This window comes from Triticum dicoccoides, chromosome 4A (assembly GCF_002162155.2).
Source record: "Triticum dicoccoides isolate Atlit2015 ecotype Zavitan chromosome 4A, WEW_v2.0, whole genome shotgun sequence".
NCBI classification, from domain to species: Eukaryota; Viridiplantae; Streptophyta; class Magnoliopsida; order Poales; family Poaceae; genus Triticum; species Triticum dicoccoides.
In genome coordinates, this window is record NC_041386.1 from 529,229,388 (window position 1) to 529,243,603 (window position 14,216).

Genomic DNA, 14,216 nt, shown 5'->3' on the forward strand with positions numbered 1-14,216 from the left:
GGAGTATTATTTTCGGAGATGATGTTTACATGTGGATCTTAGCCGAATAGCTTTATTCTTGTTATTGGAGTAGTAGGAGTATTGTTCTCGTATTCATCATGACAGTAGTGTTGTGCTACCCTTGGAGTATTTTGATATGATGATATTATGCTTGGATTATTTGTTGGATATTGCTATGATTTGGATTATAGTTTAATAGTTGATATTGGAGTAGCAGTTACCACAGTTATATTTTTGGGGATAAATTACGTCATTAAGTTGGTTAGGTGCCGCCGAACCGGGCTTTTCCAGTGCAACCACATTTGCCTTTTATGGGAAGGCCCTAATGCGGTCTATTGTCGTGCCTCTCGCCGGTGCTTCCAACAAGGGAAGGTTATGGGCGTGCGTACCCTGGCCCGGTAAGCAGATATAACCTTGTGTGCCCGTAGTTGGATTTTGCGCGCGTGTCCCCGAGTGGGAGTGTTTTGACCACGATGGTGGTGTTTTGACCACGACGGTGGTCGGGGTGTCTTGGTAGACACGGGGCCACCCATGACTAGCCCAGTTGGGAGTGGGTCGGAGTGGCCGGGAGAGCATCATGGCAGTAGATCGTTTTTGTCGGAACGTCATTGGTCCAACCGAATGGGAGTACGAGGCCATGGGTTCTATGGTGTGGGTACAGTGTGCTACCTCTGCAGAGTGTATTTAATCTATCGATAGTCACGTCCGTATTAGGTCCCGCCGTTCGATTCAACACTCACATGACGGAATGACTTATAGGTGATTTATATGTTGATATGTTGAGCAGTACAGATTGGCAGGATGTTGATGATGAAGTTTGAGACCCAGTGTTGGTCATGGTAGTGATCGCCGGAAAGATCACAGTTTGAGACCAGGTGTTGGTCATCGTAGTGATCGCCGGAAAGATCACAGTTTGAGACTAAGTGTTGGTCATGGTGGTGATCGCTGTAAAGATCGTCGTATGGTTTCGATCATGAGTTGATCGAGATGGTATATTGCTTGGTTGGTTAGCCAAGAGAGGTATGGTTATGGAGATCTGAGATGGTGATGTATCAGCATTGTATTAGTTCATCTCATGCTTAGTAGTTGCTTCATCATGGTAGTTGATAATTAATTAACCTGTTAATGCTATGTCATTGTCTTGTCTTGATGTTTATGGTTGTTGTGAGCTTGCAGGTACATTCAATGTACTGACCTGGCGTGTCATGCCAGATTGCAGGTGATGTCGTGATTGCTTGATTGCTTGTCGTGGTTTCCATTCGTGCGATCTAGATCGTGTCCCAGCTAGAGTCCCTGCGGAGTGGAGTTCACCACCTTTGTCATTGTTCCGCTGCTACGAGATGTTCCGCTGCTAGCATAGAGCAAGTGTAGTATCGCAGGCGTAGTGTAGACATGTTGATGTGATCATTGTAACATTAGACCCGTGTAATTATTATTCTTGTAATAAGAGCTGATTTGTTCTATGTCAAGCAGTGCCGTATTCCAGAGACTTCTCCTTGATCTCTGGGCTGGAATACGGGGCGTTCCGGTTTCTCTGAGCCGGGGTGCCACAGGAAACCCTTCTCCCATCTAGGGAGAAGGTCAAGGGAGAAGAAGAAGAAGGGGGCCTCTCCCCCTCTCTTCCGGTGGCGCCGGAACGCCGCCGGGGCCATCATCATCATCGCAGTCTACACCAACAACTTCACCGTCATCATCACTAACTCTCCCCTCTTTTACCCGTTGTAATCTCTACTTAAACATGGTGCTCAACGCTATATATTATTTCCCAATGATGTATGGCTATCCTATGATGTTTGAGTAGATTCGTTTTGTCCTATGGGTTAATTGATGATCGTGATTGGTTTGAATTGCATGGTTTATTGTTGGTGATGTCCTATGGTGCTCTCCGTGTCGCGCAAGCATGAGGGATCCCTGTTGTAGGGTTTGCAATATGTTCATGATTTTCTTATGGTGGGTGGCGTGAGTGATAGAAATACAGACCCGAGTAAGTAGGTTTTTTGCGTATGGGAATAAAGAGGACTTGATGCCTTATAATGCTATGGTTGGGTTTTACCTTAATGATCTTTAGTAGTTGCGGATGCTTGCTAGAGTTCCAATCATAAGTGCATATGATCTAAGAAGAGAAAGTATGTTAGCTTATGCCTCTCCCTAAAATAAAATTGCAATAATGATTACCGGTCTAGTTATTGATTGCCTAGGGACAAATAACTTTCTCGTGACAAAAAGCTCTCTACTAAAACTAACTTAGTTGTGTCTTCATCTAAACAGCCCCTACTTTTTATTTACGCGCTCTTTATTATCTTGCAAACCTATCCAACAACACCTACAAAGTACTTCTAGTTTCATACTTGTTCTTGGTAAAGCAAACGTTAAGCGTGCGCAGAGTTGTATCGGTGGTTGATAGAACTTGAGAGAATATTTGTTCTACCTTTAGCTCCTCGTTGGATTCGACACTCTTACTTATCGGAACAGGCTACAATTGATCCCCTATACTTGTGGGTTATCAACTACCGTTCGAATAACATGTTCACCTCTGCTCTATCTGCTGGAGTCACTTTCAAGGAAGAGGGCTGCTGGACCCGCTCCATGGAGAAGGGAGGAAGGCAAGTCGACTGACCAGGGGTCGGTTGGTCCTTACAATAAAACCAGGTCGACTGCCACCCCCTAACTGAATAGGGAAGAGTCATAGTTGGAAAAGTACTCCTACCCCTCGTATGAATCCCTAGACCTCCGCATATCTGAATCACATGTGTCCTCCCGTCACTCGGATTAGCCATTTTTACAGACTGGGAGCGACAAGTAAAGATGTGTTTGAAGAGACCCCAATGCGGTCGACAACCCAGGAAATTCTCACACATGGAAACGAATGCAGCGAGATATGTGATGGTGTTGGGGGAAAAGTGGTGAAGTTGGGCTCCAAAAAAGTTCAGGAAACTCCAGAAAAAAGGATGAGGAGGCAGACAGAAACCACGGTCAACGTGAGTCGCGAGGAGGACACACTCACACTCCTGCGGCTGCGGCTCGACCTCATTTCCTGTCAGCCTCCAAGATCCGTGGGCAATCAAGCCCCCTTCGGCCAGATCCTCCAGGTCCTCCTGCTGAATCATGGACCGAATCTAGCGCCCTGGATCCAGCTGGGCGGTAGGCCGGACCTCGACGACGACCCACCTCGACTCATCTTCTTGCCATTCGCCGCCGCTGTTGCCTTCTTCGCGCGCTCCAGGGATGTTGTCTTGTCCTTTCCCATCGCGGCGAACTACACAGGAGCAAAGCAACGGCGTCGACAACAGAGGTGGGCGTGGTGGAGAAACAGAGGAAGTGGAAGGAGAAATGGGGGCGCACTATGCAACACGTCGTCCCCGACGCCTTATATAGGCCCGCTTCCGAGTGGCTGACTTGTGGGCCCAAGTGATCTTGTCAAATCCCGCAATAGTCGTGCGCTCAGTATGTGGCAAAAAAGGTGGTGCAAGAATCGAGGCGCCCCTACCTAATCCGTTTCATTTACTGTGGTGCTCTCCGTCCCGCGCGCTTCTCCAAATTTCGAATCCCATGAGATCCGAGAACGGCTGTATAACCAATCACGTCAAGGATTTCATACCATTCCAACGCTGGAAGCATATCAACATAAGTTCACTTGACAGACTCTGAATGGATCAAGGCGACTGAAAATGAAGTTGAAGTTTCAGCTTGGTTCACCGACCCAGGTCAAATGCCTCCGAAGCATAAAAATCTAGTCAGAACTATCTGTAACTTCTTCCCCACTCGGACCTTGACCCATTCAGGGGCTAATGACGATGGCATGTATCTAGGGTAGGGAATAGGCCTGACCTAGACACCCCTCCCAAAGACACTGCCCTAGAGTCAAAGGCATTCAAAGTGCAGCAGCATCCACCGACTAAAATCACCTCAGAGTGCAACCCACTCGACCAACAATTCCACTCGGATAACCCAATTCCATTCGACCAGTATATCATCATTCGACCGTACTAGAAACCACTCGGAGTACAGAAGATCTAAAGTCACTGAGGATGGCAACGGTCAGGCGTTCACTCCATAATATTAATGATCATTTATATGTCTTTATTGTTGGCATTACTAGTAACGTCTCACCTTAATGTACATTGAACCCCTTGTAACATGGGCTGGCTGCGGTCCTGGCGCACTCTATATAATCCACCCCCTCCACTGGCACAAGGGTTCACACCCCCTATAACTTCACGCGCAATCCAGTCGACCGCCTCTGGGCACCGAGACGTGCGGCTTTTACTTCCTCCGAGAAGGGCCTGAACTCTTAAATCTTGCGTGCACAAACTCATCGTAGCTAGGATCTTGCCTCCTCCTACATACCCCCTATTCTACTGTCAGACTTAGAACCACGACAGCGAGCTCCGATGCGTTCCATGTTGCAACCCAGTGATGTGTGCATCAAGCACTTCGACGTTGCGAGAAGCAAGTTGCTACCCCGCACACACCGGCACAACCACGGTGGCCGGCCTGTGGCAACGGGCGTCTTTCTCAACACAACGAACAGGGCGATGGTGGGGAAGAAGATGAGGCTCCATTGTAGCACAACTAATCAGTTAGAGAGAGAGAGAGAGTTGGAGCTAGCGGCCATGGCTAGATCGATCATCAGAAAGAAAGAACGAGTGGTGGGAGAGACGTGCGAGGGAAAGGGTTGGTTTCTTAAGAAGAGTGGTGTGTTGTACGCTATGTGTTGACTTGCTAGACCAACGACATTGACGAGACCATCGACATGTGGCGAGTGATAGACACGGCTGACTTATAAAGAAATCAAATGGCCGAAGTTAAGTGTTTACCAATATATATATATATATATATATATGTGTGTGTGTGTGTGTGTGTGTGTGTGTGTGTGTGTGTGTGTGTGTGAACGTATGTCTCTATAACCCAAAAATTCAATTTGCCACCCGAGCTCATTTACTTCATAAATCTACAACGTCCACATCTGTTGAGATTCGCACCAGCAATTGTGTTATCTAACATATACCTATTTTCTCAATGATTGTTCCGTCATAACAAGCCTCACTCCTTGACCCCAATATTAAATGCCACAAGCACTATTTAGCTCTTGAAATAGACTTCCGTTCCTCTTTATAGATAAATCGACCAACACGACCATACAACAATATTAGAAAACATAGCAGAAAAATAAAAATCACCGTACGAATCAAACCCATGAACACTATGAAAATGCAGATGGGATTAGATTGGATCTTTAACAACTTAGAGTGTAATGGAAGAAGAGTTGGTGAAGATCATTGATGGAGATTCCCGCAGCTAGGATTTACAACCTCCCAACCGCGAGAATTTTCTCCCTCAAACGAAGATTGAAAGTAAGATCTCTCCATCAGTATCCACGTGTATAAAGTCAGTGATTTGACAGTGCTTCGCCTTGAAGAACTAGAAGGAGTTTGAGCATCGCGTAACGGAACAGTGAAGAGAGAGAGAGAGAGGCAACACTTGTGTCGGGAGTTGTGCAATTGGAGGGGCTGCCCCTCCACCATTTATAGGAACAGGGGGGTTGGAGACTTGGAGTAGGGGCTCTCACGCCTAGGGGCGGCACACCAAGTGGTGGGCCCCACCCCAAACCCTAGTCGCACCATGAAGATCAGTTTGTAAACAACATTACATAAGTTGACCAGTCTCAAGTCTTTCATCTTCATTGTGATGGAAATATGCCCTAAAGGCAATAATAAAATTGTTATTATTATATTTACTTAAGCATGACAAAGGTTTATTATTCATGATAGAATTGTATTGACCAGAAACTTAAATATATGTGTGGATACATAAACAAATACCGTGTCCCTAGTGAGCCTCTACTAGACTAGCTCATTGATCAAAGATGGCTAAGGTTTCCTAACCATGGACATGTGTTGTCATTTGATAACGGGATCACATCATTAGGAGAATGATGTGATGGACAAGACCCATCCGTTAGCTTAGCATATAATCGTTCAGTTTATTGCTACTTCTTTCTTAATGTCAAATACATATTCCTTCGACCATGAGATCATGCGAGGAATTCCTTGTGTGCTATCAAACATCACAATGTAACTGGGTGATCATAAAGATGCTCTACATGTATCTCTGAAGGTGTCCGTTGAGTTGGCGTGAATCGATATTGGGATTTGTCACTCCGTGTATCGGAGAGGTATCTCTGAGCCCTCTCGGTAATACACATCACAAGAAGCTTGCAAGCAAAGTAACTAAGGAGTTACTTATGAGATGATGTATTACGAAACGAGTAAAAAGACTTGCCAGTAACGAGATTAAACTAGGTATGAAGATACCGACAATCGAATCTTGGGCAAGTAACATACCGACAGACAAAGGGAATTACGTATGTTGCATATGATGTCTACTACGCAACCTTCTTCTTGTAGACTCGTGTTGGGTCTCCAAGCGCAGAGTTTTCTAGGACAGTAGCAAATTTTCCTCAAGTGGATGACCTAAGGTTTATCAATCCGTGGGAGGCGTATGATGAAGATGGTCTCTCTCAAACAATCATGCAACCAAATAACAAAGAGTCTCTTGTGTCCCCAACACTCCCAATACAATGGTAAATTGTATAGGTGCACTAGTTCGGCGAAGAGATGGTGATACAAGTGTAATATGGATGGTAGATATAGGTTTTTGTAATCTGAAAATATAAAAACAACAAAGTAACTAGTAACAAAAGTGAATAAAAACGGTATTGCAATGCTTGGAAACAAGGCCTAGGGTTCATATATACTTTCACTAGTGCAAGTTCTCTCAATAATGGTAACATAATTAGATCATATGGCAATCCCTCAACGTGCGACAAAAGTCACTCCAAAGTTCCTATCGCAGAGAACATAAGATGAAATTGCTTGTAGGGTACGAAACCACATCAAAATTATTCTTTCCGATCAATCCATTGAGTTATTCCTATAAGTGTCACAAACAGCCCTAGAGTTCATAGTAAAATAATACCATATGATACACACCAATCAACCCTAATGTCACCTAGATACTCCAATGTCACCACAAGTACTCGTGAGTCAATTATACGATATGCATCAAACAACTTCAGATTCATAATATTCAATCTAACACAAAGAACCTCAAAGAGTGCCCCAAGATTTTAGCTGGAGAAACAAGGACGAAAACTTGCATCAACCCCTATGCATAGATTACCCCAATGTCACCTCGGGAATCTGCGAGTCGAGTGCCAAAACATACATCAAGTGAATCAATAGAACACCCCATTGTCACCACGGGTATCCCACGCAAGACATACATCAAGTGTTCACAAATCCATAATAGTATCCAATCCGATAATAGTGAAACCTCAAAGGTAAAACTCAATTCATCACAAGAAGATAGAGGGGGAGAAACACCTTATGATCCAACTATAATAACAAAGCTCGCGGTACATCAAGATCGTGCCATATCAAGAACACGAGATAGAGAGATCAAACACATAGCTACTGGTACATACCCTCAGCCCCGAGGGTGAACTACTACCTCCCCGTCATGGAGAGCGCCGGGGTGATGAAGATGGCCACCAGTGATGGTTTCCCCCTCTGGCAGGGTGCCAGAACGGGCTCCCGATTGGTTTTTCGTGGCTACAGAGACTTGAGGCGGTGGAACTCCTGATCTGGGTTTCTTTCTGGGGGTTTCTGGATTTATATGAATTTTTGGCGTCGGTTTTAAGTCAGGAGGGTCCACGAGGTAGCGACAAGGTAGGGGGGCGTGCCCTAGGGGGGTGGGTGCGCCCTCCACCCTTGTTGTTGCCTCGGGACTCTTCTGGCCCAACTCTTGTGCTTCAGGGGCTTCTTCTGATCCATAAAAAATCACCGTAAATTTCCAGCTCGTTTGACTCCGTTTGATATTCCTTTTCTGTAAAACTTAAACACAAGGAAAAAATAGAAAACTGGCATTGGGCTCTAGGTTAATAGGTTAATCCCAAAAATAATATAAAATAGCATATAAATGCATATAAAACATACAAAACAGATAATATAATAGCATGGAACAATAAAAAATTATAGAAACGTTGAAGACGTATCATCATAAAGGTTCGACCGATAAAGATCTTCGTAGAATATGTAGGAACCAATATGGGCATATAGGTCCCGCTATTGATTATTAACCGGAGAGGCATTTCGATCATGTCTACATCATTCTCGAACTCATAGGGTCCGCACGCTTAACATTTGTTGATGATATAGTATTGAAGGAAATATGCTCTAGAGGCAATAATAAAGTTGTTATTTTATATTTTCTTATTCATGGTAAAATAATAATGGGGTGACATAGCGCATAGATCAAAAGATACCAATGTTACAAAATGAAATGTTTGACATGATTAATCACACAAGATGTTCGATACAAACAATACATACCTTTACAGGAAATTACTACTAAGAGTGTGTAGCTTAAACAACAGAAACAGTACAGTCCATGGTCAACAAAAAAAACACATACAGTACAGAGGCCTCTGGAAGGCAATGCACACGAACCAATCCTTGAGGAATATAAATGTGTTACAATATAGAAGTACCGACCAAATGCTGCTGGTGATGTCGATAATCGCAAATTTATTGGAATGATTAAAAGCACGATGCAGTTGGATTGGATGCACCATCCAAGAATGGCACTGCAGAAAGAACCGGTGAGCCGCATCTACACACGAACCTCTGGAACATGTACCATCTTCAGATGCATCCCTTCAGTGTCCCATTGAGTTCTGAAGTCCTTGTGCAAGCTCAGCAGCCAGAGCTTCTTAAGGGAGCGAAGGGATTCAATGCCTTGGGGGACTTTATTGAGCTTCAACAGCGACACAATGTACAAACCATCAATGCAGGGAAGAGCGCCATCAACGATTTTTAGCTCACTGACATCATGCATGTGCTTTAAGACAAGCATCTTCAGGTTGGGAAAGGAGTCTTTAGACAAAACCAAAGTTTTTGCACTGTGCATGTTGTTTAGTCTAAGATATGTGAGGTTCGGCATGTGTGGTGCCATCATCCCCAGTGGATCTTCCCCAAGGTGACACCAGCTTATAGCTAGATACTTGAGGTTTATCCCATGTTTGAGAAAGATCGGGCAATTTAGTGTTCCCTTGGCCCATTGTCCTCTGGTAATCAACCTGTGTAGATATGTAGAATTTGGTTTGAGAGCCTCAAAGCAAAGCGCCTCCTTCGCATCCCTTGCAGAAAGAAGCAAGCTCGAAAGGAGTGGCATAGTTGACAGGGTAGCAAACAGATTTGCACAGTCGTCAGCACTAATGTTATCAATCCACACACTTCTTAGTTGCATCAGTTTCTTCAGCTGCTCTGCCAAGTCAGGGTTGGACTCCACAGTCTCAAGAGTTTGCAGTTCTTCCAAGTTGGATAGCTCTTTAGGTGCTTGCACTCCAATAAAGTACCGGAACTCTGCCTGCTTCTCATCAGCATATCTGTCCGCCAAAAGGTGCCGCAGCTTCTTGATCTTGACAACCCCTCGTGGTAGCTTCTCTATTTGGGTTTGCTTGATGTCCAGAGTGTGGAGGTTAGACAAATTTTCGATGGAGTCTGGAAGTGATCTGACCTTGGTGCGCCGTAACCCGATGTAACGTAGATTGAACATAGACCCTATTGATGTTGGCACTTCAGTGATTTCAGAGTCTTGCAGCTCAAGAACAGCAAGGTAGTTGGATTCTGACAAAATAGAAGATAACATGCCACGGCAGGGTGAAGTTGGTCCAAGTGACAGTACTGTTCGAAGATGTGGAAGTTTAACTTTCACTGCAGTGCCGTCTTTCCATCCACATAATGACAGACGACGAACATCCTTATCCTGCTGTACCAATATCATTGTGGCGTAATCATCTGCTGAAGCAAATCTCTCTTCTTTAGCAACAGACATAGCTAGTTCACGCACAATATCATGCATCTTACAGGTGCTAACTCTACCAAGCTCATCATTCTCTACAACCTCAAGCATATTGCGGTGGATCAATTCCATGAGATTTCCCTCAGCTACCATCTCTGGTGTGTTCTTTTCTTTTCTTACCACAAAGCCTTCGGCAACCCACAGCCGCACAAGGCTTTCACGTGACATGTGATAGTCTTCAGGGAATAGACTGCAGTATAAAAAACAGTTTTTGAGGTCGTCTGGAAGGTCATGGTAGCTCAGGTTTAAAATTGCTCGGACATGATCATTGTTTGACAACTCGCTTCGAAGCTGATTGTATTTTTGATTCCAAATGTCTAATCGTTGTCTTGAAGACAACATGCCACCAATGGTAACAATTGCTAGAGGTAGACCATGACACCTATCAACTATAGAAGTAGCAATCATCTCAAGATCCTTGGGACACATGTGGCCCTTCCGGTTGTAAAAAGCTCTTCTACAGAAGAGGTCAAATGCATCAGACTTGCTCAATGGCTCGAGCTCAAGATGACGGTTGGGAGAAGAAATTCCGGCGACATGGTCCTTCCGTGTCGTAATGATGATCCGACTTCCCGGGAGATCCTGGAGAGCATCATGTATCTGAAAGTACACATCTTGCTCCCAGACATCATCCAGTACAATCAAATACTTTCTGTTTTGAAGTCTCTGCTGTATTTCCTTCTTCAAGTCATGCACATCCATTTTGTCAATACCTGCTGACAATGGTTGTTCGGTATATCCAATCTTCCATAGTAGCTTCCTCAACAGGGCATCAACAGTGTAAACTTGTGACACAACGATCCATGCATGTGCAGGGAAGTTGATCTTTTCACGTTCATAAACATTTGAAACAAGGGTAGATTTCCCCAACCCACCCATGCCAGATACTGTTATGACGGTATTCTCTGGCTCTGGCTCTTCGGAGTACAACAAGCTGGTCAGCCATATCCTGTTGTTTTCAATTCCTACTAGATCTCCATCTTTGACAAATTCTGGGAAGCTGTCTTGAGACCGCTGCCTTTCTATCTCAGTAAGTGGGTTAGCTACAAGCTGGGAGGGCTGCAACCACTGCTCTTTCATCTTTATAACTAGTTGAATCTCCTTCTCTACTTCAACTATCTCATCCGTAATTTCACTGAAAACTCTGACATAATGTGTTCCTTTGATGAAGAATCTCTTCAGGAACCCTTCTTCCTGAAGTTGAAGAAGGTTGTATGAGTATTTATCCATTACATCTTCAACATGATAGGCCACCCTGCGGACATCCCCAATCCAACTCTTGACAACGTCGTCTGTGAGGTATACCGTGCCTATCTGCCTTATAACAGTGGCCATCATGGTCAGTTGCTTCTTTATTTCCTCAACCTTTACCGGCAGTTCCTTCAGATTAGTAACTTTTTCAGAAAGCTTAGCTATAATGCCTTTGGTGGCTTCTTCTAGTAAAATGTCACCAATCTTCGTCACAACAATGAGTACCGCCTCGGCCATTTGATCTAAACAGCAAAGATAAAGCATATTACATGGCAGAATAAAAATACTAATGGCTGTGTGCATTAATCAATGCAGAGGTCAGGGACACCCCCTTTAAGGAAAGAATGAATTACAGGTACCAAATTAGCTCAGGAACTCGTATGTAAAGAGTAGCATTTTCCCCCTTTAAGAAAAGAAGGAACTCGTATGTAAATGGAATTATAGGTATTCCATTTTGCGTCAACAGGATGTATCAATCTACAGCATATTTATAAGACTACAATATAATTTATCCTTTGATCACTGAGATCTTGGATCACAGTTAACAGCACTAGTAACGGATGGAATTCCTATATGAACTTGATCCAGTCGAATTTGGAAAGCATTCTATGACTTTGACTCATATCCCAAAACAGAGACCCAATCCTAGAGATAAATGGAATCACGAACAAAGGTTCAGTCCAATTCACTCTTTTTTTCTAAACCAAAGTAGAAGTACCTAGCAGAATCAAAAAATTAATGAATAAATAATAACGTGAATGACAGGTGGACACAAAGATTGACAACCCACTAGGCTAGAACAAATATCCGACTGTCACCCGTTTTGTATGTAATCTGGACTAGAGAACTGCATGTCTGTGATTTTCATTGCAGGAGGCTCGATAGGCCTAGGATACCATGTAAGGAGCAGCAAGAAATTGATGTATGTTCTAATTGAGCGCAAAACCCTTTGAAGCAGCATCCACGTAGAACACAACTGATATTTAGTCTAGCAAATGAACCAACAGCGCTGTTTGGAACAAGATTGCAATTTTCTAGCTAATTTAACACATTTGGCAAACTACAGGCAAAGAGCTGTCCTCTGAAAATGCAGCATATGATACTGGTGGTCCACATGATCAGCAAATGTTCACCTTCTGAAGACTTGAAGTAGGTGGCCTATAGAGTGGGACAGCAGCGTACGCGCTGAACAAACGACCAGTGTGACCAAGTCTGCAGCATAAGAAAAGGAGAAGTTGGACATCAGAATATGTAGCCAAGTACACAGATGCAGATGCAATCAAGATTTAATACTTAATAAGATAGAAAATATTCATTAGCGGCAAGAACAGAATGACAACACTTTACACACCACTGCAGTGAATAAGATTAGCCACCTTGGCGCTGCCATGGCACGTCCACAGGACAGCCGGCATCGAGTTTTTCTTTCTTAGAAAAGGAGGATAACCGCCGGCCTCTGCATCATGACGATGCACACGGCCATAGCCGGCATCGAGTGGAGGCAACTATGCTCTCTCTCTGCCATGCCTGCGGCGGGGGTCAGGCATTATATCGAACACATGGCCGAAGACAACTATTTTTCGCTAGTAAAACTGCAAACAACTATCTAAGCTTGGCAAGTTCTGCGCAAAACCTTTCGGCTACGACGTTCCCGGAATCCCAACTTAGTCTAGCAGCTGTGGCACTTGCCAGTTACCAGATGAGCCGGTAGAGATCCACACAGGAGGCTGGGAGCCACGAATTTGACAAAAAAAAAAGTACCTGATGGAAGCTCGCGCGAGCGCAAAGCGTGAGATCTGCAGTGGAGTCGGGAAGGCAGCAGCGATCTGCTCCGTGGTTGACGGGAGCGGACTAAATCGGCCTGCGAGACTGACTCATCGGCGGGGCGGAGCCATGGATGGATATTGCGACGATTCAACTCATGCTCACTCCGTGGCAGTGGGGGTAGCTGGCGATGGGGGGGCGACGGGACAGGAAGACGGGAGGAAATGCAGCGAGTGCAATCAGTGGGCGATAGCTACTTGCGATGCTCCCTGTCTCTCGGTCGGAAGCCCTCACGCAATCAGTTAAAGGATTTTAACGAAGTGGCGTAGAATTAACGAAGAAAGAGATACTTACTCGGTCCTAAAATAAGTGACTTAACTCTGTATTAGCTTTAATATAAAGTCAGTACAAAATTAAGTCACTTATTTTGGGATGGAAGGAGTAGTTGAGTATTATATCATGATACCGTACTTTGTGTAATGTAAGACAATAAGTTTAGTCCTTTATAGTACATATGATACTACACATTACAAATGTAGTATTACACACTAATATTATATACATAATACTATTATATAATACTCCCTCCGTTCCAAAATAGATGACTCAACTTTATACTAAAGTTAGTACAAAGTTGAGTCATCTATTTTGGAACGGAGGGAGTATTCTCCATTACAAGCAGCCTAACCTTTTTTATGGACCCAGAAATGTTAGGATGGCATACGCGAATGTTTGCTTGGCAGTTTTAGGTTAAAGAGACAAAGGAGAGTGGCAGTTTCTTCATGGGCAATTTTCATTTGAAAACTATCGTCGTTTGGTGTCGTTTTACAACTAAAACTGCTATTAAAGACGGTTCGTTTGCCATCCCCCTACAGCCAACGTTTGCCAGCTATCATTACCTTTTTTTTATTTCCGCTAAAGCTATTCAGCTGGCGTTCGCTGAAAAGAGATGCAAATTAAACGTTTTTATAATAATTTATATTGTCATGAGGATGATAAATTTAGTTTACAAGTACGACAAATTCTGCCAAAAAAATGAAATGAGTCAATTTGCCATACTGTGCTAGCTGAATTTAGTACCCTCCATGAAGATAAATTGCCATGCTTCCTCGCTGGTTAAGCCTGTCATTTTTAATCTTTTTTCTTTAATTTTTATCAGGTAGAGCCGTCTTGCTGTGTTATTTTGTGAATATAAAAGATCACGACTTGGCGTCTTGGCCGTGCAAGACTTGTCAAAGTCTACGGTTCAGTGCACTCTTCACACCGACCGACTGGCA

General features: G+C 43.9%; 1 protein-coding gene across 1 annotated transcript; it reads right to left on the bottom strand.

The window, feature by feature from the left end:
- Positions 1 to 8,331: 8,331 nt before the first annotated feature.
- LOC119286547 (disease resistance protein RPM1-like) lies at positions 8,332 to 13,195 on the bottom strand. The gene is made up of 3 exons (XM_037565928.1): positions 12,937 to 13,195; positions 12,309 to 12,387; positions 8,332 to 11,417 (listed from the first exon to the last, which is right to left on the bottom strand). The coding sequence occupies exon 3, from the start codon at positions 11,410 to 11,412 to the stop codon at positions 8,674 to 8,676; it is 2,739 nt and encodes a 912-aa protein (XP_037421825.1). The 5' UTR covers positions 11,413 to 11,417; positions 12,309 to 12,387; positions 12,937 to 13,195; the 3' UTR covers positions 8,332 to 8,673.
- Positions 13,196 to 14,216: the final 1,021 nt, after the last annotated feature.